Source organism: Anabrus simplex, chromosome 6 (assembly GCF_040414725.1).
Source record: "Anabrus simplex isolate iqAnaSimp1 chromosome 6, ASM4041472v1, whole genome shotgun sequence".
Taxonomy (NCBI): domain Eukaryota; kingdom Metazoa; phylum Arthropoda; class Insecta; order Orthoptera; family Tettigoniidae; genus Anabrus; species Anabrus simplex.
Genome location: NC_090270.1, coordinates 221,608,768 through 221,633,287, shown reverse-complemented (window position 1 = coordinate 221,633,287; position 24,520 = coordinate 221,608,768). Strand labels below are relative to the sequence as shown.

Sequence of the window (24,520 nt, the reverse complement as noted above, 5' to 3'; positions counted from 1 at the left end):
TTACCGTACTTTACTACGTAACATTCGGGGCCTTTATACTGCATTTGAGTTTGTAAACACTAGAAAAGCCTGTGTGCTGGATGTTATTTCTGGATTTAACTCTGGTGTAGGTCTATTCTTTGTTCTGAATGTTACCTTTTATCATCAATTTTTTTAAGTTGTGAGTCAATATTGAAATAGCTCGTTGTTACATATCGTCGTTGCGCCTCGAAATATCGCCATGTGGCCATGTTGAGGGGGTTAAATACAGACCCGCAGCACATGTATCACTTGGAATGAAAATTCGTCGATATAGGCCTACTGTAGTTCATGCAAAACCGAACTTTAAATGACAGAACCTTTCAGGTCAGAGTTTTAAGCTGAAATATTATCACATAGCTGTTTTTCTTGGCTTGTTAACGTGCTGTCTTCTTCCCTCTTTATTTTGTGCATTAAGCTGTTAATAAAAGTGTAGTTGTAATCATTAACAGCTGGCAGGTAGGTACACTTCCTGGCATACTTGCAGGCGCTGGGATATGAAACGGCTAGGACTATCAAGGAAGGGACCGTGGCCTTAATTAAGGCACAACTCCAGCATTTAGCTGGTGTAAAAATGTGAACCATGGAAAACCATCTTCAGGGCTGCCGGCAATAGGGTCTGAGCACATCATCTCCCGAATGTGTGCTGACAGCTCCTGGCAAAAAGAAAAACATATTCAGCGGACTCTTGTACAAAATAATTAGCATGGCACAAGAGTCCCGAAGTGCCATGTCCTAACAAGCGACCGCTGCTCAGCTTGAAGGCCTGCAGATTACGAGGTGTCGTGTGGTCGGCACGACGAATCCGCTCGGCCGTTATTCTTGGCCTGCCATCTCACCGTCAAATAGCTTTCAATTGTAATCACTTACGCTGGGTGGACCTTGAACCAGACCTCAGGTCCAGGTAAAAATCCCTAACTTGGCCAGGAATCGACCCGGGGCCTCCGAGAAAGAGGCAGAAAGAGGCAGGCACGCTACCCCTACACCGTAGGGTCAGCCCTTACTCTTTAGTAATAAAATATGTCTTTTTTTCTTTATAAACATATATATATATATATATGTGTGTGTGTGTGTGTGTGTTGTGTGTGTGTGTGTGTGTGTGTGTGTGTGTGTGTACACAAGCCTCCGTGTTTCAGGCGGCAGTGCGTTGGCCTCTCACCGCTGGGTTCCGTGGTTCAAATCCCGGTCACTCCATGTGAGATTTGTGCTGAGCAAAGCGGAGACGAGACAGGTTATTCTCCGGGTACTCCGGTTTTTCCTGTCATCTTTCGTTTCAGGAGTGCGACAGGTTTCGGCAGCCGGTACAATTCCTATTTTCGTCGCTAGATGGGGGCTTCATTCATTCCATCCCTGACCCGGTCAATGACTGGAAAACAGGTTGTAGGTTTTCATTTTTTTTTGTTTTTTCATATGCAGGCATATTGCTACTAAAATTAAGTAGTTCTGTTTAGAAAGGTAATGGTAATTTTTGGTTAATGTTATCATTTAAGCTCCTTCCAAAAGCATGGAACTGCACCCTTTCATCGGCTAAGTGTAGATAAATCTTTGTATATTAACTGATCTAGAAATCTTCCTTTTCGGTTGTGCTTGTACCCTGTGACTTAAAGTGTCCAACCGATCATCTTTTGTGTGGTTATAGAGGCTTGTTTGTATGCTGCAGCCATATTGTGCATTCAAAGGTCAAAATGTAAACGATGCTAGTTTTGGGGCGAATGAGCTTTAAATATTTGAAATATTCTTTGAATTAACATTGTTTTCTCAAGTGAATTTATTTTTTGTAATATGAAACGAGTCCGCCCCTGTGGTGTAGTGGTTAGTGTGATTAGCTGCCACCCCCGGACGCTCGGGTTCGATTCCCGGCTCTGCCACGAAATTTGAAAAGTGGTACGAGGACTGGAACGGGGTCCACTCAGCCTCTGGTGGCCAACTGAGTAGACGGGGGTTCGATTCCCACCTCAGCCATCCTCGAAGTTATTTTCCGTGGTTTCGCACTCCTCCTCCAGGCCCCTAATTTAAGGCCACGGCAGCTTCCTTCCCTCTTCCTCGTCTATCCCCTCCAATCTTCCCATCACCCCATCTCCGTAGGTCCCTGTTCAACATACCAGGTGAGACCGCCTGAACGAAGTAGTGGTCCTCCTCCCCAGTTTTTATCCCCCGTTCTGAAGTCTTACGCTCCAGGACACTGCCCTTGAGGCGGTAGAGGAAAAAACAACCCTGGACGGTAAACGGATAAAGAAAGAAGGAAAGAAAAATTACACTATAAAGAAATGCGTGCATTTTACGTGTACACAAACATAATCTCGGGGTTAAGTACTAGAGACAATGTTTGCTTTATTATCTTCTTGATTTTACGTTTCGGTGGAATAAAAAGTACTTAGACTGTGTGTCAAATTCAAGATCATTCAATATCATTCTCATTATCTTGATAATTACCATCTTCACCTCACTTGGCCGGTATGGTTATGTAGAAAATTATATTTTCAATCTCTGGCACTTACAACAAGAGTTGGAGGTTATCGTCAACTTTCTTTTAACAAAAATGATAGTAACAGACACATCATTGTTTTATACCAGGTGTCAGCTGCTGACAAGACCGTTCCCAGAAGATTTAAAAGAACTTCATTAGGTTAATTTAGTTACCATCAAAATCTATAAATTGCTGTTTAAGTTATTAAGGCAAGGGTTATTCTGCCCGAAGGCAGGTCCGAGCCTCCACCGAGGTTTTCCCGAGCCGGAGTTTACGTACGGTAGGGTGGCCAGTTCCTTTCCGCTCCTCCATTCCCTTACCCCCACAAACAGCGCGTGGCAACCCATCCAAATCTTGACCACGCCCAATGTTGCTTAACTTTGGAGATCTCACGGGATCCGGTTAGTCTTAATTCAACTCGAGCTGGACTGAGTGTTTCAGATCGTAGTTCATTGGATTTTAACCCCAAATTCGCGCGTTCGATCCCAGCCCAGTCCTGAAGCACTGAAGATGCTTAAAATGAGAACAGAAGAAGCATATTACACCTTTACGTAAAGAGACCTAATGCTAGATGTGAAAAACTAAATAGTTAATTGTTATGTGTTACTTTATATACTCGTATGGTATATGGACTTCCACCCTGAACATAGAGCACGATCGAAGTCTTTGATATGTGGATATATCCATATCTGACTATTGATACCAAACCAAACCCCACGGCACTTAACGCCCTTGAAAGGGCTTTGGCCTACCCAGCGACCGCTGCTCAGTCCGAAGGCCTGCAGATTACGAGGGGCCGTGTGGTCAGCACGACGCATCCTCTCGGCCGTTATTCTGGGCTTTCGAGACCGGGACCGCCATCTTACCGACAGATAGCTCCTCAATTCTAATCACGTAGCCTGAGTGGACCTCAAACCAGCCCTCAGGTCGAGAGAAAAATCCCTGAGCTGGCCGGGAATCAACCCGGGGCCGGCTGACTATTGAATAACCTAGAAGTAATGAGCTGAATGAGTAAAGATAAAGAACGACTAAACGCTATCAAACAAAAGAAGCTATAATACTTCAGGCATATCATGAGAAATGAAGAAAAATACTGAATATTCCAGCTCGTCAAGCAGGCAAGAGGAAATTGCAAGAAGAGAGGCAGAGAGTGCTGACCGATTTCCTGGTTAGGGAACTTCACAGATTGGTACCAAATGTCTTCAGTAGAGCAGTTCCGAAACGCCATCGAAATGTTTAAAATTACCATGATGTTAGCCAACATCCTGAACGAAAGAGACTCAAGAAGAGGAATGCAGTTCTGAAAGTATGTAGTCGCTAAGTAATAATAATAATAATAATAATAATAATAATAATAATAATAATAATAATAATAATAATAATAATAATAATAATAATAATAATAGTCCGCCTCTGTGGTGTAGTGGTTAGCGTGATTCACTGCCACCCCCGGAGGCCCGGGTTCGATTCCCGGCTCTGCCACGAAATTTGAAAAGTGGTACGAGGGCTGGAACGGGGTCCACTCAGCCTCGGGAGGTCAACTGAGTAGAGGTGGGTTCGATTCCCACCTCAGCCATCCTGGAAGTGGTTTTCCGTGGTTTCCCACTTCTCCTCCAGGCGAATGCCGGGATGGTACCTAACTTAAGGCCACGGCCGCTTCCTTTCCTCTTGCTTGCCTATCCCTTCCAATCTTCCCATCCCTCCACAAGGCCCCTGTTCAGCATAGCAGGTGAGGCCGCCTGGGCGAGGTACTGGTCATACTCCCCAGTTGTATCCCCCGACCAAGAGTCTGAAGCTTCAGGACACTGCCCTTGAGGCGGTAGAGGTGGGATCCCTCGCTAAGTCCGAGGGAAAAACCGAACCTGGAGGGTAAACAGATGATAATAATAATAATAATAATAATAATAATAATAATAATAATAATAATAATAATAATAATAATAATAATGTAAAAGTAATAGGGTGAGTTTACTAGTGAAATAACTGGATCCATGAATGGCCAAATAAAACTTTGAACATTTTGAATAAGCATGATCCGCTTCTATTCAATCACAGGGCATGTGTACAGGTAGTTTGCTTTTCGTTCTCGACCAGTTTACACATTGATGACCGGGCGAGTTGGCCGTGCGCGTAGAGGCGCGCGGCTGTGAGGTTGCATCCGGTAGTAGGTTCGAATCCCACTATCGGCAGCCCTGAAGATGGTTTTCCGTGGTTTCACATTTTACCTTAATTAAGGTCACGGCCGCTTCCTTCCAACTCCTAGGCCTTTCCTATCCCATCGTCACCATGAGACCTATCTGTGTCGGTGCGACGTAAAGCCCCTAGCAAAAAAAAAAAAACATTGATGCAATTTGATTATAGGTACAATATGAATACGCCTGGGATATCATAGAAGCAACAGGAAACAATTTCTGAGGTATTCACAGCGTTTACATGGCTAAGAATTCTTGCCATAACAAGCAGCCGTGTTCTTGGCACATGTCAAAAAAATCCCTTACTCCACCTTCCCTCCTGTCAACAAGTGTAGGTTATAGCACAATATTGTTGCGCATAGTGTTGAATTCAGAGTTCAGAGAGTAATGTCGCAGAAAAGGAGACATATTCTGTGAGTGATAAACTGAAAGTAATTGACCATGTGAAGAACGGGGAGTCAAAGGCCAGTTTATCACACGAATATTATGTTGAAGTATTTTTTCTTGTACTTCCACCTCGTCATCAGTCACTATACAGGCCAACTTCCGATATAGCGCAGTTACACTATAACCCGGGGGTGAATTATGCTCCACCCCCAGCAACTGAGTTATTTCGAACTTCAACTATACTTCTAATAATTTGGCTCTTTTTCTGATCATTTATCAGTGCAATGGTGCTCAACGAATAGAATGAAACTCACACTCATGGGTGTTGAAGCAAATATAAAGTTTGCCACCATATATCTTGTATCTGTTGCTGTATTAAACTAAGTCCGGTAATTCAAGTCCCCATTCTTCAGATATAAACAGAGAGAAACCTTTTATTATTAAGTCATTAATTTCAATAATTAAATGCGAATGTGCAATTTTATAGTCCTTAAATGGTCATTTATTTGCGAAATAATAATAATAATAATAATAATAATAATAATAATAATAATAATAATAATAACAATCGGGTGGCCTCAGTTGCCATGTGCAGGCTTTCTTATTTTACGCCTTTAGGCTGCTTGTATGTTAATTTTGACGTCCCGTTTTACTCTCCATATGACAGAGAAACCAGAATTCTACTGGGCGACCGACTGTTGAGTTTTAATTTTGTTGAGTAAACATCGAATGTGTAACTAGAGTTCTTTAACGCGTCGACAAAGTACAAAATGAGGTGCCGAATATCTCCTTCCGCCTTCCGAATATCACACTATCTGTATCGGTTTTGAAGCCGTAGTCTTGGGATTCGGAGACAACTCTCAATAGCTAATCCTCAGAGGAAGTCGTAATAAAGCAGCCGACGTTATTTATCCGTTTACCTAGACACGTTTAAGAGCCTACAATGCGATGGCCTATGACATGGACCATTTCATTCGTTTGTTTCTCATAAAGCTTGTTATGAATGTAGGTCAAGGTGATATCTTTTCAAGCGACGAAAGTAAAGAAGAGAGCCGCAACACATAAACAGAATATACTGTACCTTAATTGTGGCAATGGGCTAATCATGAGGGGGGCCGCAGGATTACTCGTGCTAATGTGGCGTGGGATGTGCACTGTGTGTGTGTGTGTGTGTGTGTGTGTGTGTGTGTGGACATTCTAGCTAGTAGGTGTACGTCGGTGTCTTCTTGTGTATTGTGACTCATTGTTACTGCTACATAGACAATGTGAGTGAATAAGAATCGGATCTTTTTCTTCTTCTTTATCTGTTTACCCTCCAGGGTCGGTTCTTCCCTCGGACTCAGCAAGGGATCCCACCTCTTCCGGCTCAAGGGAAGTGTCCTGGAGCTTCAGACTCTGAGTCGAGGGATACAACTGGGGAGGATGACCAGTACACGGCCCAAGCGGCCTCACCTGCAATGCTGAACATGGGCCTTGTGGGTAGATGGGAAGATTGGAAGGATAGATAAGAAAGAGGGAAGGAAGCGGCTGTGATCTTAAGTTGTGTACCATCCCGGCACTTTTCCTGTCTCCCCCATTCTTACCCTCCATGCCGATCGGGGCTGAACTTCGACTTGCACCATTGTCGGAACTGCCAGTTCCCATGTGCATGCTCAAATCTCAGTCGTTCTCTCCTGTCATGAAGCTCTTATCACAGATATTTATAAGGCCTTCTTGAACCTAAGGCTGCCTCTCGCAGTTTGTCGCAAACGGTTTGGTGCTCCCGATCCGTACCAGTGCGCCATCAAAGTGCAAACCACATACAGGCTTCCTCTGACCTTAGTTTATCGCTTTCTATCCTGACCTAGTCTCCTAGAGTACAATCCTGTTGCTCTGAATCGTTTCCTGGCCGTGGGAACAATAGATTTAATCAAATGAAGCCTGTAGCCGCTGCACGAATAGCCCTACCTTCCTGCAACAATGTGACTGCACACTTGTCGGTAGCTGAATATTATTGGCTATGAGTTTTTTGGTATAATACCTTTTTTGGTTCGTGTATTTAGAGCATTGGAACAAAATGTTATTGGATGTACCTGTCATTTTTTGACATGAGCATACGTCCGTATCAGATAAATGAAGTTTGTATTTATATTCGGGTGTTAGGGCGTGATTGATTCTTAACTTACTTATGGTAGTGATGTGTCTCCTCTAATATCTGCCTAATATGAACCAAGGTGCTCGCTGGAGTTCAAGTATTTGGTATTTGCTATTTGACAGTTAGTCTTGCTCCCTTTGCTGCTTCTTTTGCTAACTTATCTACCATGATATTACAATGGCGTGGCATCCAGACAAGTAGAATATCATGATTGTTCTGTGCGAGGTTATGTAATAATTTACGTATATTCCAGATATACCAAGAGTTTGTTTCAGCTGGGGATTGTAGGTTTTGCAGGACACTTAAGGAATAGGTAAGGTAAGGGTTATTCTGCCCGAAGGCAGGTCCGAACCTCCGCAGAGGTGTTCCTGAGCCGGGGTTTACATGCGGTAGGGTGGCCAGTTCCTTTCCGCTCCTCCATTCCCTTACCCCCACCAACAGCGCGTGGCAACCCATCCAACTCCTGACCACGCCCAATGTTGCTTAACTTCGGAGATCTCACGGGATCCGGTGTTTCAACACGGCTACGGCCATTGGCACTTAAGGAATCTGTACATATAATTGCGTTTGATATTTGATCTTATTTTATGCATAATGCTATTTGACGGATTTCAAATATTTCTGTAGTAAATATTGAGGCCTGTGCTGGTAGTGTGAATTTCTGAGCTTGCGGTATGAGGAATGATGCTTCTACTCCTTCAGGTGTTTTGGATCTGTCTGTAAAACAATTTACATATTGTTTGTTTCGATTACAGTAGGCTTGAAGAGTTTTATTAACCATCACTTGATTGGTTTTTCAAATTTAAGGGTACTTGGTCGAAGGTTGAGATAACTGGGTTGGCGTGAACGTATGATGTATTGAAAAGAGTATGCCGGTGACTAACTGTTACTGGCACACTAGCAAAGTCAACAGTAACTTAGAAGACAAAATACTGTGCAGTCGACATGCTTTGTCCTTGTGGCAGCCTCCGCATGGGGGAAGTTAAAATAATAATAATAATAATAGTAATAATAATAATAATAATAATAATAATAATAATAATAATAATAATAAGCTGGTATACAAGAGTTTGTCACCTAGAGACAATGTACACTGACTGACAGAGCAAATGCAACACCAAGGAGGAGTGGTTCGAAAGGGATGAAAGTTGGGGAAAAAACAGAGACGGCACGGACGAATAATTGATGTTTATTTCAAACCGATATGCAGGTTACACAATGCGCACGGCATCGACTCAGTAGGATGTAGGACCACCGCGAGCGGCGATGCACGTAGAAACACGTCGAGGTACAGAGTCAATAAGAGTGCGGATGGTGTCCTGAGGGATGGTTCTCCATTCTCTGTCAACCATTTGCCACAGTTGGTCGTCCGTACGGGGCTGGGGCAGAGTTTGCAAACGGCGTCCAATGAGATCCCACACGTGTTCGATTGGTGAGAGATCCGGAGAGTACGCTGGCCACGGAAACATCTGTACACCTCGTAGAGCCTGTTGGGAGATGCGAGCTGTGTGTGGGCGGGCATTATCCTGCTGAAACAGAACATTGGGCAGCCCCTGAAGGTACGGGAGTGCCACCGGCCGCAGCACATGCTGCACGTAGCGGTGGGCATTTAACGTGCCTTGAATACGCACTAGAGGTGACGTGGAATCATACGCAATAGCGCCCCAAACCATGATGCCGCGTTGTCTAGCGGTAGGGCGCTCCACAGTTACTGCCGGATTTGACCTTTCTCCACGCCGACGCCACACTCGTCTGCGGTGACTATCACTGACAGAACAGAAGCGTGACTCATCGGAGAACACGACGTTCCGCCATTCCGTCATCCAAGTCGCTCTAGCCCGGCACCATGCCAGGCGTGCACGTCTATGCTGTGGAGTCAATGGTAGTCTTCTGAGCGGACGCCGGGAGTGCAGGCCTCCTTCAACCAATCGACGGGAAATTGTTCTGGTCGATATTGGAACAGCCAGGGTGTCTTGCACATGCTGAAGAATGGCGGTTGACGTGGCGTGCGGGACTGCCACCGCTTGGCGGCGGATGCGCCGATCCTCGCGTGCTGACGTCACTCGGGCTGCGCCTGGACCCCTCGCACGTGCCACATGTCCCTGCGCCAACCATCTTCGCCACAGGCGCTGCACCGTGGACACATCCCTATGGGTATCGGCTGCGATTTGACGAAGCGACCAACCTGCCCTTCTCAGCCCGATCACCATACCCCTCGTAAAGTCGTCTGTCTGCTGGAAATGCCTCCGTTGACAGCAGCCTGGCATTCTTAGCTATACACGTGTCCTGTGGCACACGACAACACGTTCTACAATGACTGTCGGCTGAGAAATACGGTACGAAGTGGGCCATTCGTCAACGCCGTGTCCCATTTATCGTTCGCTACGTGCGCAGCACAGCGGCGCATTTCACATCATGAGCATACCTCAGTGACGTCAGTCTACCCTGCAATTGGCATAAAGTTCTGACCACTCCTTCTTGGTGTTGTATTTGCTCTGTCAGTCAGTGTACATAACACATTTCACTGCTTCGTGAAAGGAATAGTCATGACGATTCATTTTACGGACAGCTTACGTTATTAAAGCATGTCGCAGCAAGATAAAACAAACTTTATAGCTTACACACCAACTGGTTAAATGTTACAGTCGACCAAAATCATGTACTCAAACTTTTTTAAGCTGTATAATTAAGTATGGCGTGATTTACTTTGTATTGTTAGTTTTCCATCGGTTTGCTTTTCCTGGACATCTTCTTCTATCTCTTCTTCATAATCTGTTTACCCTCCAGGGTCGGTTTTTCCCTCGGACTCAGCGAGGGATCCCACCTCTACCGCTTCAAGGGCAGTGTCCTGGCGCTTCAGACTCTGGGTCGGGGGATACAGCTGGGGAGGATGACCAGTACCTCGCCCAGGCGGCCTCATCTGCTATGCTGAATAAGGGCCTTGGTGGGGGATGGGAAGTTTGGAAGGGATAGATAAGGAAGAGGGAAGGAAGTTAGGTAGGCCCGTACCATCCCGACATTTGCCTGGAGGAGAGTGGGAAGCCACAAAAAACCACTTCCAGGAGGGATGAGGTGGGAATCGAACCCACATATACTCATTTGACCCCCGAGGCTGAGTGGACCCCGTTCCAGCCCTCGTACCACTTTTCAAATTTCGTGGCAGAGCCGGGAATCGAACCCGGGCCTCCGGGGGTGGCAGCTAATCACACTAACCACTACACCACAGAGGCGGACTAGAAATATTTCCACAATAAAGTATTTATTCGTGAAAAATAGTTAATAATAAAATGGTAAATTCGAGAATATCTCGTGGCCCTGAGTAATTGATGCCAGGTTCCAGTACCGGTCCACCCCCTGTGGGTGGGGGACGCAGACGAAAAATACACCCACGGTATCCCCTGCCTGTCGTAAGAGGCGACTAAAAGGGGCGACCAAGGGATGATTGGATTAGAACCATGAAACTACTTGTGTTTAGTACCACCACGCGGGGAACACCATGGGTCGCTTTTACTTGCGCGTAGTACCACTATGTTAGGTACCAAATAGGTTTTTGATTAGTAGCAATCAGGAGCACCGTGCGGTCAGGCTTTTACGGTACCTGTGATTAGTAGCACTATATGAGCGACACCAGGGTTCTGGCTTGCCTATGATTAGTACCCACTATATAAGGAACACTATGGGATAGTACGAGTCCCTGTGGTTAGTACACTTATGTGATGAACGCCATAGGTTTGCGTTGCCTGTAAATGGCACCGTATTGTGCGAAAATGTAGGTCTGTAATACATGTACGAATTTCATTACCTGTGAGTAGTACCATAATGTGTGGAATACCGCGAGTCTACGATACTTTTGATTAGTACCGCACCACGTCAAATACCATGGTTCTACTTTCCAAACGATAAGTACCATTATGAGGGTCCGATGACCTATACTTTGTACCCCTTTAGCTTGCAAGCATCATTGGTTCAGTATTGAGCTATAGAAGCAGTCCCTTGGTCAGTATTACTATTGTTTTCCGTCAGTTTCTGAGAATGAGGCATTGCGGGTCGTCTCCACTGATTGTTTTAACTTCATATCCATCCGTTCATTTTTCGTCTTCACGCTTTGAATTCTGGTCAGTGGAGGATTTTGTATTTTCATATTGTAATTGCATTTCGTCTCATTTCGTACCATCAGGGGCCGATGGCCTAGATGTTAGGCCCCTTAAAACAACAAGCATCATCATCATCATCATCATCATCATCATCATTATCCACTACCGGTCTTAATCATCATCCGATCGATTAGATTAGCTGTTTGCCTTTTGCTACCACTACGAGTGCTAATGTGAGTCAATGCAGAATTTCTCTTAAGCACTTATAACTACGTTCGGTGTGGACTTTTTCGAAAACTCAAAAAATACCTGAGGGTATTGAACCAAGGAACATATTACAGAAATAATCATGTAAGTAAGTTAATTTGGCTAGGATTTGAATAAAAAAGAAAAACGAGTAAAGAAACAGGCGAATTTAGGCTTTTTTCCGGAACTGTACTTAGGCCGGAAGTGATTTTCGAAGTTTGTTTTTAGTTTGATTTAGCTATCCAAGACTCACAATTTGAAATACTTCCTGGATCTTTATCCCTTCAACTTTGGGCGCAATTGAGGAAATTGCTTAATTTTACGTTTTTTGTAGTATGGTGGCCCCTACTTTGATTGATAAGAAATGTTCCCAACATTAAAACTGTGCAATATTAGTTTGCGCAGTAAACTAAAGAAAACTTCTTCTTCTTCTTATTCTTATTATTAATCTTAATCTTAAAATTAATATTAATATTAATATAATATTAATATCATTCTTAATCTTATTCTTAATCTGAACATTATACTTATTCTTCTTGCCATGCCATCTTCTGTCGAAGTTTGGCGATCATCTAGTCTTTGAGTCTGCCACACGGAAAAGCGACATCATGCTCATCTTGAACCAGTCCCTCAGGTTCTTCAGCCATGAGATCTCCCCTTGCGTTGTCAACCGTAGGATCTTGTACTTTTCATTCCGCAGAACGTGTCCGAAATATTCAAGTTTCCGCCTTTTTTAGGGAAAGGAGAATATCGGTCTTCTTGGTTAGTCTTCCTATCACCTCAATATTTCTCATTCCTTCAGTCCACGAGTTACGTAACATCCACCGATAGAGCCACATTCTCGCACAGGGCCTGGGTCAGAGTCCACTCTTCCATTCCATACAACAGTGTGGGAAATACGAGTACATAACCCCTGACCACTCTCAGCCTCCAATTGTGGTTGCTGAGGAGCTTCTTCATTTGAATGAAGTAAACAACAATGTTCTATTGTACAATTATGACAGTATGGGGACATTTACTGTAAAGCATTGACAACTCCTACTGGTGCAGAGTATGTAGTTTGTATACATAGCGGGGCTAAAGGAGGCGCCACATCTGTTATCATTCATAGATAATGTTATTTATTTAACTGGTAATTGCCTTAGCAGACGCTGGATTATCGGAATGTGAAGAGATCGCTATCATAGTGAGAGCCAGTGACAAGGAAATGCCGCATTCAAATACAATTGACAGGATCGAACCTGCTATCTTGAAAACACCAACTACTAATCAGCTGCAACACTAAGGAGGACGGGAGTGGTATTATTAAAAAAATAGTGTTTACCATTACTACAGTAATAGTCTTCATTCTGATGTGTTTAAAAATCGTAAACAAATAATGTCGTAATAAAAAATAATTAATTAATTAATTTCAGTATTAAGCAGGAGGCTACTCCAGGACGAACTCGACAACTGCACGCCACCTGCCATCGAAGACTTCCCTCCAGATTTGCTGACTCCAGAGCAGCGACGCCATGGAGGAGTATTACTTCACGCTGCCCTCGCCTGTTACCTCTTCGTACTGCTTGCTATCGTCTGCGATGACTACTTTGTGCCTAGCATCAAGTTACTTTGTGACAGTAAGTAGTAGGATATTTTGCTAAACAATCTTCCTTCCTTCCTTCCTTCCTTCCTTCCTTCCTTCCTTCCTTCCTTCCTTCCTTCCTTCCTAATTGTGTGATCGTAAGCCGCCAGCATAGTGTAATACAAGTAGAGCAAACACAAGTGGAGGCGATAAGTTGACAAGTCTTTGGGAACTGTCAGTGAGCTCCATGCTTCCCTTCAGGTTAATGTCCAAAACTTGTGATTGGCAGAAACGGAACTGGACTTTGTTTCCGGTAAGATGAAGATTTATTGCAAGTTACTGTCTCAATTTAGTTGGATTTGCTGAGCAAACTGCTTCCGTCTTCATTTTCTTTTTCTGGTGCGGTCACGGGTGCGAATTGTGTCGCACAGGTCCTGTTTTACAGCTGGATGCCCTTGTTGTAGGGATGTATTAACTATTGCATGTTTCTATAGTGGTTCGTAGTGCGGAATGTTGTGTGCATATGAAGAGGTGTATATAGGGATAAACACAAACACCCACGCCCCAGTACGAAGAATTAATCACATGTGGCTAAAATCTCGACCGAGCCGGCAATAAAACTCACGACCCTCTGAACTGATGACCTCAACGCTGACTTTTAAGCCAAACAACCAGAGTAATTGTGAGCAAACTAATGGGAAACAAATTAGGACTTTGAATTCCATTGGAACATTATCAAAAAAACGTAAGTGAGGAGACTGGCCTCAAAATAAACAATCAGAAATAAAAATACATGGTAATCAGCAAGCAGAAAATTGCCCCAGCGCTGTTACCGCCCTTCCACCTGTCGTATCTTCTGCCTGTAGTAAAAGGCGACTGAAGGGGGAACCAGGGACTCTGAAACTGGGAGCATTGGTTGGTGACCACGGCTCCCTCAGCTGACTCTGGCATTTCTTCTTCTTATTATTATTATTATTATTCTTTGTATCAGGCTGTTCACTTTCAACTTTCCTTTCCGACCTCCCTCGGTCAACACTTGTTCTTCTCCGGCCCCGGCTGTATTAGATTTGCGAGGCCTAGGAAGTCTTTCACGCCCTTCGTAGCCCTTGTCTTTATTTTGCCGATACCTTCACGTTTCAAAGTATCGGACCTCTTCCGTTTTCTTTCTGATTGGTGTTAGGAGAGAATGGTTGCCAATTGTACTTCTTTTTTAAACAATAATGAACACCACCATCTAAAACGGCGCTTGTGATACTTTTCCAGACATTTTAAGAGCCCTCTTTAAGAAGACGACCAAAGAGGCGACACCATATTTCAGTGTCACTGTTAGCATTTGTCGAGGTGGCTATTAAGGTAAGTAAAGTGTTCAATATTGTACACAGGGTCTCACCGTTGATGGTGATGACTCGTTAGAGTTCGGTTCCACTTCGTAAAAATCTAGTGTTTTGCTTTTTAGTTCTAAGCTGGTACTAATATGTATATGCTACATTTATTTCATCCTAGTGTATCTTATAAGCCCGTTAAGGATCAGTTCCTGTAATGAAGGACCCTAAAAATTAAACATATACTGCAAAATATAGGTTCGTAAATGGTTAGAATTGTTATTTATTTATTTATTTATTTATTTATTTATTTATTTATTTATTTATTTATTTATTTATTTATTTATTGTTTAACAGGCATTTCTGCCCACTTACAGACCGTTTCCATTTCTTATTTCCAATAATATACAATGAAAATAAAATATGAAAATTAAAATTATACTACCGAACTATGGACAATCGTAAGTGTGTGTTTAAAGTAAATATTTGAATGTCTCATAAAATTAACATTTGTAATCTAAATTGATCTAAGGACTAAAAGTATCCATAACCAGTGGTACACAAGTATGATACTATGTCTTCTCTCTGTGTGAGTTCCCTTCTGACTGACCTTCACAAGATACTCCTTGTCAAATATGCCCACGTTTAGCATGTTCATTGATTGGCATGTACTGTTTAAAGGTGAGTTCATTTGTGTTTGACCTTTTAATAAAAACAGTTAAATTATTTCTGTTACTTCCAAATGGTGAAGTAATTCTCGGCTATCTGCTGTACCTTTGAGAAGTGTCTGAAGGTATTTTAGACTTGTTAATGTTCTCCTATTATGCAACTTATCTAAACCAAAATTTGTTGTTAAGTCAGTATATGCCCCATATTTTGCGCTAGTTTTAGAGATACAAAAATATAGATATCTTAGAAATTTAGCTTGAACTTTTTCTATTTCTTGTATATATGTATTACACGATGGATTCCAAACAATAGATGCATATTCTATTACTGTTTTAACTAGTGAATTGTATACCTTTATTAGTTAAAACAGACTAAAGATGTGATGGTGATTATAATTGTTGTTTTAATGGGATAAAATATCGAGGTTATCGGCGCGAGACAAAAGAAGCGACTGAGAATGATAATGTGATCCCTAAAATAAAAATGTATGAGGAATGATTGGGAGCATAACTAGCCAATTGACTTAATTGCTTTCCAAACTGCCGAGGAATCAGGAAGAGCACCCGGCCGTCAATCCCCAGTCAAAACCCAAAATGAGAGAGGGTGTCTAGCGGCCCCAGATATACCTGTGATAGGCCAAGAAAGCTTTATGTACGCAGGATGGTGAAGACTGGTACTTTAACCCACTTTTCTAATCGATATTTCCTGAGACTGAATGCAGTTCATTCAATTTTATAAAACTAGATTTGAGTTTGAATTTAAAAAATAATGCTCTTAGGAATCAATCTTTCCATAGCCTCGTTGAAAATATTTTGAGTAACCAGATCATCAGACTTTTTCCGGTCTGAAATTTGCATGCCAATTCTCACAGATGTTTATGTCTTTTTGTGTTTGTTTTCAGAGCTGGAGATGTCGGAGGACGTAGCAGGAGCGACCTTCATGGCAGCAGCCACGTCAAGCCCAGAGCTCTTCATCAATGGTGTGGGGACGTTCATCACAGAGGGCGACATCGGTGTGGGCACCATTGTGGGTAGCGCTGTCTTTAACGTACTGGCTGTGCCCGCGTGCTGCGGCCTCTTCGCGGGCAAGGTGAGCCCAGCACTCGATCAGTGTTCTCAGTTTCCCTCCTAATTTACCCGCTCCGTCTATTGTTTTTAATGTTGAAAACCATTTCTTAGCAGAGAAGGTAGGTGTGCCCATACTATAAAAAACGTAAAATTAAGCATTTTTCTCAATTGTGCCGAAATCGGAAGGGCTACAGGACCCGGAAAAGTTTCAAATTGTAAGTCTTGGATAGCTCTATCAAACTAAAAAACAAATTTCTAAAAATCACTTCCGGCCTAATGCAGTTCCGGAATAAACAGCCTAAAATAGCCTGTTCCTTTACTCGTTTTCTTTTCGATTCTTTCCGTGGTTTCCCATTTTCACACCAGGCAAATGTTGGGGCTGTACATTAATTAGGGCCACGGCCACTTCCTTCCCATTCCTAGGTCTATCCTATCCCATCGTCGCCATAAGACCTACCTGTGTTGGTGCGACGTAAAACAAATAGCAAAAAAAAAAACTTTTAGATTCAAATCCCAGCCAAATTAACTTATTTACATAATTCTTTCTGTAATGTGTTCCTTGGTTCAATACCCTCAGGAGTTTTTTGATCTTTTGAAAAATGTCCACACCGAATGAAGTTATATAGGCTTAAGTGAAAGTCGTCATTTACTTACATTAGCGCTTGTAGCGGTGCCCAAGTGAAACAATGCATTTGACCCACATTAGCGCTCGTCGTGGTAGAAAAAGGCAAACTACTAATCTAATCGACCGGATAACAATGATTAAGAAATGGATTGGAATTTTTAGGAATAAATAAATAATATATTCTCATACTTTATTATATAATGTGCCGAAAGTTGAAGGGCTAGAACTGTGGAGTTTTTAAATGTCTTTCTAACGGAGACCTTACCTGTTCAGTGTGTAGCAGCAATTATAGGGAATTCTTTTTAAAAAGGGACATAATAGCTAATTGTCAATGTTACATAAAACTGAAAGGTTGCTTGCTTTGCATATACTATTGCAATCTACATCTACTCTAATGTGTTTGTCACATTCATGTCTTGGCAACCTTCTTGGCTCCTTCAACTTCCCTAAAGACCCGACTGAAGAAGTCCTAGGTGTCTCAAGATTTATCCTAGCAATCTCTCTTCTTCTTTCTTAATCTGCTTACCCTGCATTTTCCCTCGGACTCAGCGAGAGATCCCACCTCTACCGCCTCAAGGGCAGTGTCCTGGAGCGTGAGACTTTGGGTCGGAGATACAGCTGGGGAGGATGACCAGTACCTCGCCCAGGCAGCTTCACCTGCTATACTGAACAGGGGCCTTGGTGGGGGATGGGAAGATTGGAAGGGATAGACAAGGAACAGGGAAGGAAGCGGCCGCGGCCTTAAATTAGGTACCATCCCGGCATTTTCCTAGAGGAGAAGTGGGAAACCACGAAAATCCACTTCCAGGATAGTTGAGGTGGGAATCAAACCCACCTCTACTCAGTTGACCTCCCGAGGCTGAGTGGACCCCGTTCCAGACTTCGTACCATATTTCAAATTTCGTGGCAGAGCCGGGAATCGAACCCGGGCCTCCGGGGGTGGCAGCTAACCACACTAACCATTACACCACAGAGGCGGACAATCTCTCTTCTTCTGGTCAAATTTCATCAAATCATTCTCCTCCCACCAGTCTGGTTTTTTATTTCTTCATTTGTGACCAGACATACCCATCTCGCAGGCTAACATCTCAGTTCAGAAGATTTATTTATTTATTTATTTATTTATTTATTTATTTATTTATTTATTTATTTATTTATTTATTTATTCGTTCGTTCGTTCATTGATTGATTTATTTATTTATTTATTTATTTATTTATTTATTTATTTATTTATTTATTTATTTATTTATTTATTTATTTATTTATTTATTTATTTATTTATTTATTTATTTATTTATTTATTTATTTATAAAATATCCTAACAGTTTGAACCCTATTGTACATGAGTATACCAGGGTTATAGTTTTGATCAGTTCTTTAATTATTGGTCCTTGACACAAAATTAGGAAACTAAATTATTGAAGATGTGGTGAATGAACTTATGGAACTGTCTGTAACAGCAGAATTTCCTAAACAGATGGTGTAAAGGCTTTGAAAGTTCCACATTACAATTGTTTAGATGACACTCAAGTTTGAATCTTGTCCTTCCAAACATGCCACATTCGAACAGTAAATCGTCCACTGTTTGCGAAGATGCTCTAAAGCAAAAGTAATCGCCTGCAATGTTAATTTTGAAGCGTTCGAAGTAGTACTTAAACATTCCCTGGCCGGAGAGGAACTGAGTGAGAAGCTTGAATCCCCTCTCTTTATGCACCGAGCGAGTTGGGCGTGCGGTTAGGGACGCGCAGCTCTGAGCTTGCATTCGGGAGATAGTAGGTTCGAACCCCACTGTTATCAGCCCTGAAGATGGTCTTCCGTGGTTTCCCATTCTCACACAAGAAAAATTCTGGGGCTGTACCTTAATTAAGGCCACAGCCGCTTCCTTCCCATTCCTAGCCCTTTCCTATCCCTTCATCGCCATAAGACCTACCTGTGTCGGTGTGACGTAAAGCTATTTGAAAAAATATTTATACACCAGATATTGTCCACTTTTCATTTTCGGACAACGCCACGCTCCATACACTAGTCTTAAGGAACATATGTTAATATGCACTTCTATATTTGAGATCAACAAATTCCTTTCTCCGAGAAGGCTTTCGTTGATTGTGCTAAGCTGTGTTTAATGCCATCTTTCCTTCTCCGTCATTGGCTGAATTAAATAATCTTCATACATTTTACTTATTTTAGAAGCCAATAGTTCAATAGCTTGACATTATTTCGGCAATTAAGAGTAGGCCTGCGGTAGTTCAAATATGCACAATGCTAACTCCATTTCTAACCGTGCCGTGAACAGTTGTTAATAGGTTATGTCCAAAGTATTGTTTTATTATTATTCCATCCGTTTACCCTCATCAAGCCAATACATAATTAAAAAATAAGAAAAATACAATATATGTAGCTGGCTGTATGGTCGATAAGACCGAAGGACAAAATAATAAAATAAAAACTAAAATATTTAAAAAATATAAGTGATTATAAAAGTTGATCTTCGAACTAGTGCGAAGCGTACACTTGAGCATAAATTGCATGTCGTAAAAGCTAACCTTGTGTGTAAACTTTGTGTGACAACGACTATCACATGGGTAATATTAACAAGAGTGTGAAAGAGTCCAAATTAAGAAGAGTATCACTGTGTTTAGAACACGAAAATGAAAATCCTCAACCTGTTTCCAGTCATTTGACCGGGTCAGGAATGGAATGAATGAAGCCCCTATCTAGCGGCGAGGATAGGAATTGTGCCGGATGCCGAATTGCACTTTCTGGGGTAATGGTTAATGACTGACAGATCAAATAAAATGATATTGGAGAGTGTTGTTGGAATGAAAGATGAGAGGGAAAACCGGAGTACCCGGAGAAAAACCTGTCCCGCCTCCGCACAAATCTCACATGGAGTGACCAGGATTTGAACCACGGAACCCAGAGATGAAAGGACGGCGCAGTGCCACCTGAGCCACGGAGGGAAATATTTTTAATACTCGTTGTTATGAAATTTTCCTCTTACTTCCCTGTCCATACGAATGCGCCTGCCATGTGCGGCAATCCGACATACCGTGCCGTGTGTACTTAGAATACTGGCCCGCCAGTAAATTAGATGTTTTTCATTTTTTTCTTAATTTTTGTCACTATATTTGCTTACTAAAGCATTCTTCAGAGCCAGTTTATCGCAATAATCATTCATTAAAAAATGTTACCTTGTGACTTGTGTGAACAAAATTTAATTGCTTATGATTTCAAATACATTTTAGTCAGCATTTGTAACATCAGGTGGCAGTGACTGCGAATGGTACCATTTCTCGCCAATTTCTTATTAGTTTTTATACTTCAACCATCAACTATACCTTTTCCTTATTCCTGAAACGAACATTTAGTTTTCTAACAAAGACTGTACTTTTATGCAGGATTGTGCCCCGTACCATACCATTCCGCAAGTCTTGTTAATTCTCAGCTTAGGAATATAAGGATTAATTTGTTATATTCGCCAGGTAATAGTTCTAATATGAATCCCATAGAGTATATATGGGAGGAAATGAAAGACGGGTTAAAAGAAGACTATACTGCACAAACAAAAACATGTTGATTGAGAAGATAAGTTAGCTGTGGTATCAAGATGAGGATATTTTGAAACTTGCAGCTCAAGGTATCACTGGTATGCCACGTCACGTTAAAGTCCTTATCAAACCCAGAGCTGGTCTAACAAAATATAATAACACTAATAACAATACGTTTTCAATTAAATTTAACTAAAAAGTTCACTAACAAGAGAGCGGCGTGTACTGAAGAATCGCCGATCTTACGTAAATTTTGCACACATGTTAAATGAGCCAAAAATAACACAATGGCCAAAATAGTTCTGTCGGAAATTAACTTGTGCGACCTACAGAAAGCGTAAGGATAAGTGGTATATGTATAATGGTAATCAACATAGGCAAAGTTACTTTTGCGTTGGAAGGAAAATATTAAACATGTGATATTAAGCCCTTGTCCTCGCTTCGTTGGGTGTGGTTGGTGTAGAACCGCTCTGTGCTTTCAACATTTCTACCACGAGCATCATTGTTGCAGAAGCTAGAAGGAGTAAGTTCATTTCGTGTGTAACGTCGCTTATTATACTGATAAATAGGGCCCGGATGTTCATGCAGTAACAGGTTAGAATGCGAGTAATAAGTAGAGTCTACCCGCACGACGGTAATGCTATGAGAATTGCATAAGCATTAGTGGTTCGGTCCATTAGAACGCCTAGAATTTATGTTATACCCACTACATTACGTTAGAGCGGGCTAGTCGACTAGCATAGTAATGTAATGTAGTGGGAGTAACATAAATTCTAGGGGTTCTAACGAGCCGAATCCCTAATGTTTATGCAAACCTCATTGCATTACCGTCGTGCGGGTACACTCTACTTATTACTCGCTTCAGTAAGTTTGCATTCTAACCCATGACTGCATAAACATCCGGGCCCTACTGATCATCATACACTAAAGACTAAGCCTTGTCGCTGCAACCTTCCTCCTCTCAATCCTGCTGTTCTCTTCACTTCCTTGTAGTTTTTCCATCCCTTCAAGTGTCTCACATCCTTGGTCTTCCTCTTCCTTTCTTTCCTAGTATTTTTCCTTCAAAGTCGTTTACTAGGAAGTCATTATGTATCAGGATATGACCTACAAGTTTTATCCTCCTTCTTTCCATATCCTTTATCAGTCTTCGTTGTTCGTTGATTTCCTTTAGAACATCTCGATTCGTCTTCTTTTCAGTCCAGCATGTCCTCATTATTTTCCTCCACATCCACATTTCAGTTGCTTGCAATGAATCTTTCCCTTTTTTTACAATAGTCCAGTTCTCACAACCGTAAAGTAGTACACTCCAGACAAAGATTTGTACAAAAGCCTTTCTTTTTTCTAAACTTATTAGCAGTTTCCCGCTGGCTCCGCCTGCAATGTACAAAATATGGTGTTGTTCGTTACTATCCTCACGGATGTATTTGCAAAGTTTCGAGTTAATGAAATAAAGCACATGATCTGCTGTGGTAATATTATGCCAACAAAACACTTGAAAATACATCACACAAAGAAATTGAATTAAACGTTCCTTAGAACAATACCACACGCCGAACTGTTAAAAAGTCCTTCAAAGATCTTCGTCATGGAGGCAAATGTACTCATAACTTTCCTCAGAATTTACCAGTTTAAGTATTTATTACCTCAAAAGAAAGCGCTTGATCCAGTGAGTGTTTCTAGACCAAAACAAACTGCGTATCTCAATTATAAAGAAAGATATGATTGCTTCAATGAGAAAAATTGTTGAAGAAATGAGACGTCAAATTGAATGTGCACTCATACCTTTCCTCAGAATCAACCAATTTGAATAGTTAAGAGCTGAAGTGAAAGAGCTTGATCCACTGAGTGTTCTTAGGCCAAGATGAACTCCGTACCTCAATTAGAACCAAAGATATGATCGCTTCAAAGAAACAAAAAATTGAAAAAATCAAGTAATTTGAGGAGGGCGGAAGTTTAGTGATTTATAGTATCTGATGACAAAACTGTGCATGAATACCTTTCAGTTTTAAAAAATGAAGGAAATCGACCGGATAGAAAGGACGGACTGACTGACTTTAGTTTTCATAACTTTTCTAAATATATAGATATGGGTATGTTTTAAAAGACTTCTTTTATTTTGAAAGGCCTGTTTAGCAAGAGCTATCCTTATGTTGATTTCCTTGGTGCATCTATTGTATTCAGTTATAATGCTTCCTAAGGAATACAAATGTTGCACTTGTTCTACTGTGTTTTCGAGTTTGTAATGTTTCAACGTGTCACACTGAACAGTCAGCATTCTATTTAATTCGATCTCAGAGTCTGCTAGTATGGAAATGTCTTCAGCATATCTATTGCTGTGGATTCTTTTCCCACTTTTCCTTTAGTCCTTTCCTTTAAAACACATATTACTTCTTCAGTAAACAAATTGAAAACGTATGGTGAGAGTAGACAATCCTGCCTCAATCCTTCCATAATTCCTGCCATTTTTGTATATCGATTCACTATTACATTTGTACACGGGTTCTTGTAAATTTTCCAGATGAGCCTCCTTTCTTTCCTGTCAATTCCCAATTTCTTCATACATTTAGACATGATAAACTGGGAACTATTGTTTTAAACTAGGCACATTGTTTGTTATTTTGATTAACCTTTATTTCACTATAACAATCTCATTCTATTGCCTTTATTGATCTACAATCAATGCAGGAATTAAATTATTTCTCTTGATACCGTATCATTTTCGCGAAATGCAACGCAATTACTAACGGAATAGAAAAAAAGATCGGTGGCGCGGTCCTGCGTAGCCAAGCGCACCAATTCAAACACGCAAACTTTAACGCTTTCTGTAGGTCGCATGAGTTAATTTCCGAAATAAATTTTTTCACCGTTGTGTGATTCTTGGCCCATTTAACGTGTGTGCAAAATTTACGTAAGATCCGTAATTCACCGGTACGCACCCTTCCGTTGTAAGTTGTATTAAATTGAGATAAAGACAACATTTATTCATTGGCAGACCACTGCACTGCCTTTAGACCTAATCATCAACGACTCCTTTCAGGTGGTGGATCTAGAAGTATGGCCGCTAACTCGTGACTGTCTTATGTACGGCATTACAGTACTCCTGCTGATCGCCACTCTAAATGATGGCCTGGTCCAGTGGTATGAATCACTAGGTCTAGTGTCCCTCTACTTGGCGTATATAGCGGCTATGTGTTACAACAAGGAACTGAGTGACTTGGCTAGAAGGTGCTGTCAGAAGAAGCCTAAGTTGTACAAACCAGTCAGCTCAGAGAAGACACCTTTACTCAACGGCGGTAAATATTGTCTTGATTTCTGTCTTAGAGTAAATGTCGGTTCTTGTGATTGATTGCCGTCTGCTTTGATTGTTATAAGCGGAAATTGTCTGCTTAGTATACTCCTAGCCTTAGGCTACTAATGCAAAACATTGTGGAATCCTATAACGTACCGTATGGCTTTGACATTAACCGTTAAGTTAGATAAAACTGCCATAATACACTGAGTGGCCAAAAGTCACGGGAAGGGGTGACCGCTGAGCATTCCGGCTAGCTGCGGTGTAGGTGAGCAGTCTGTCAAAGACACCAATGTCGTGAAGATGGCAACACGTCGTGAGTTAACCGACTTTGAACGTGGTTTCTGAGGTCAACAGTGTTGAGGGTGGATCTTCAATATCGCAAAGAGAATGTTACCACCCGCGAAAACCGCCGCATGGGAAGACCTCAGGTGCTTAATGAACCGACATCACGTCGCTTCCGCAGAACCATACTTGGTGCTCGACGGGCTACTGTGAGTCAGATCACCGCCAACTTAAATGTTGGGAACCAGGAACCTATTTCTACCTGGACAGTAAGGAGGCAACTGCACCGCATACTCTTCACCAGCCGACGACCAGCTCGTGTCCCTTTGCTGACACCTCGACACAGAGCTCAACGACTTGCATGGGCCCGCGAACATCGGCAATGGACCGTGGAACAGTGGTGGTGTGTGGTAAGGTCTGAGGAATCCCGATTCCAGTTTATCGAGCTGATGGGTGCGTGAGAGTGTGGCGTATGCTCCATGAAGCTATGGATCCTGCGTGTCAACAAGGTTTTGTCCAGGCGGGAGGTGGCTCAATTCTGGTCTGGGCGGCGTTCTCATGATTGCAATTAGGCCCCATTGTCCGGCTGCAGGGAGCGCTGACAGGTACACGT

At 42.0% G+C, this 24,520-nt stretch overlaps 1 protein-coding gene across 3 annotated transcripts in view; it reads left to right on the top strand.

Annotated features, from left to right (window-relative positions):
* The window catches only part of LOC136875672 (sodium/potassium/calcium exchanger 4), a 124,962-nt gene that overhangs the window by 75,848 nt on the left and 24,594 nt on the right, over window positions 1-24,520 (top strand). For all 3 annotated transcript variants that reach the window (XM_067149224.2, XM_067149222.2, XM_067149221.2), the window contains exons 2-4: window positions 12,954-13,157; window positions 15,995-16,182; window positions 23,371-23,626. In XM_067149224.2, the coding sequence (XP_067005325.1) occupies window positions 12,954-13,157; window positions 15,995-16,182; window positions 23,371-23,626 (648 nt within the window). The remainder of the gene's footprint in view (window positions 1-12,953; window positions 13,158-15,994; window positions 16,183-23,370; window positions 23,627-24,520) is intronic.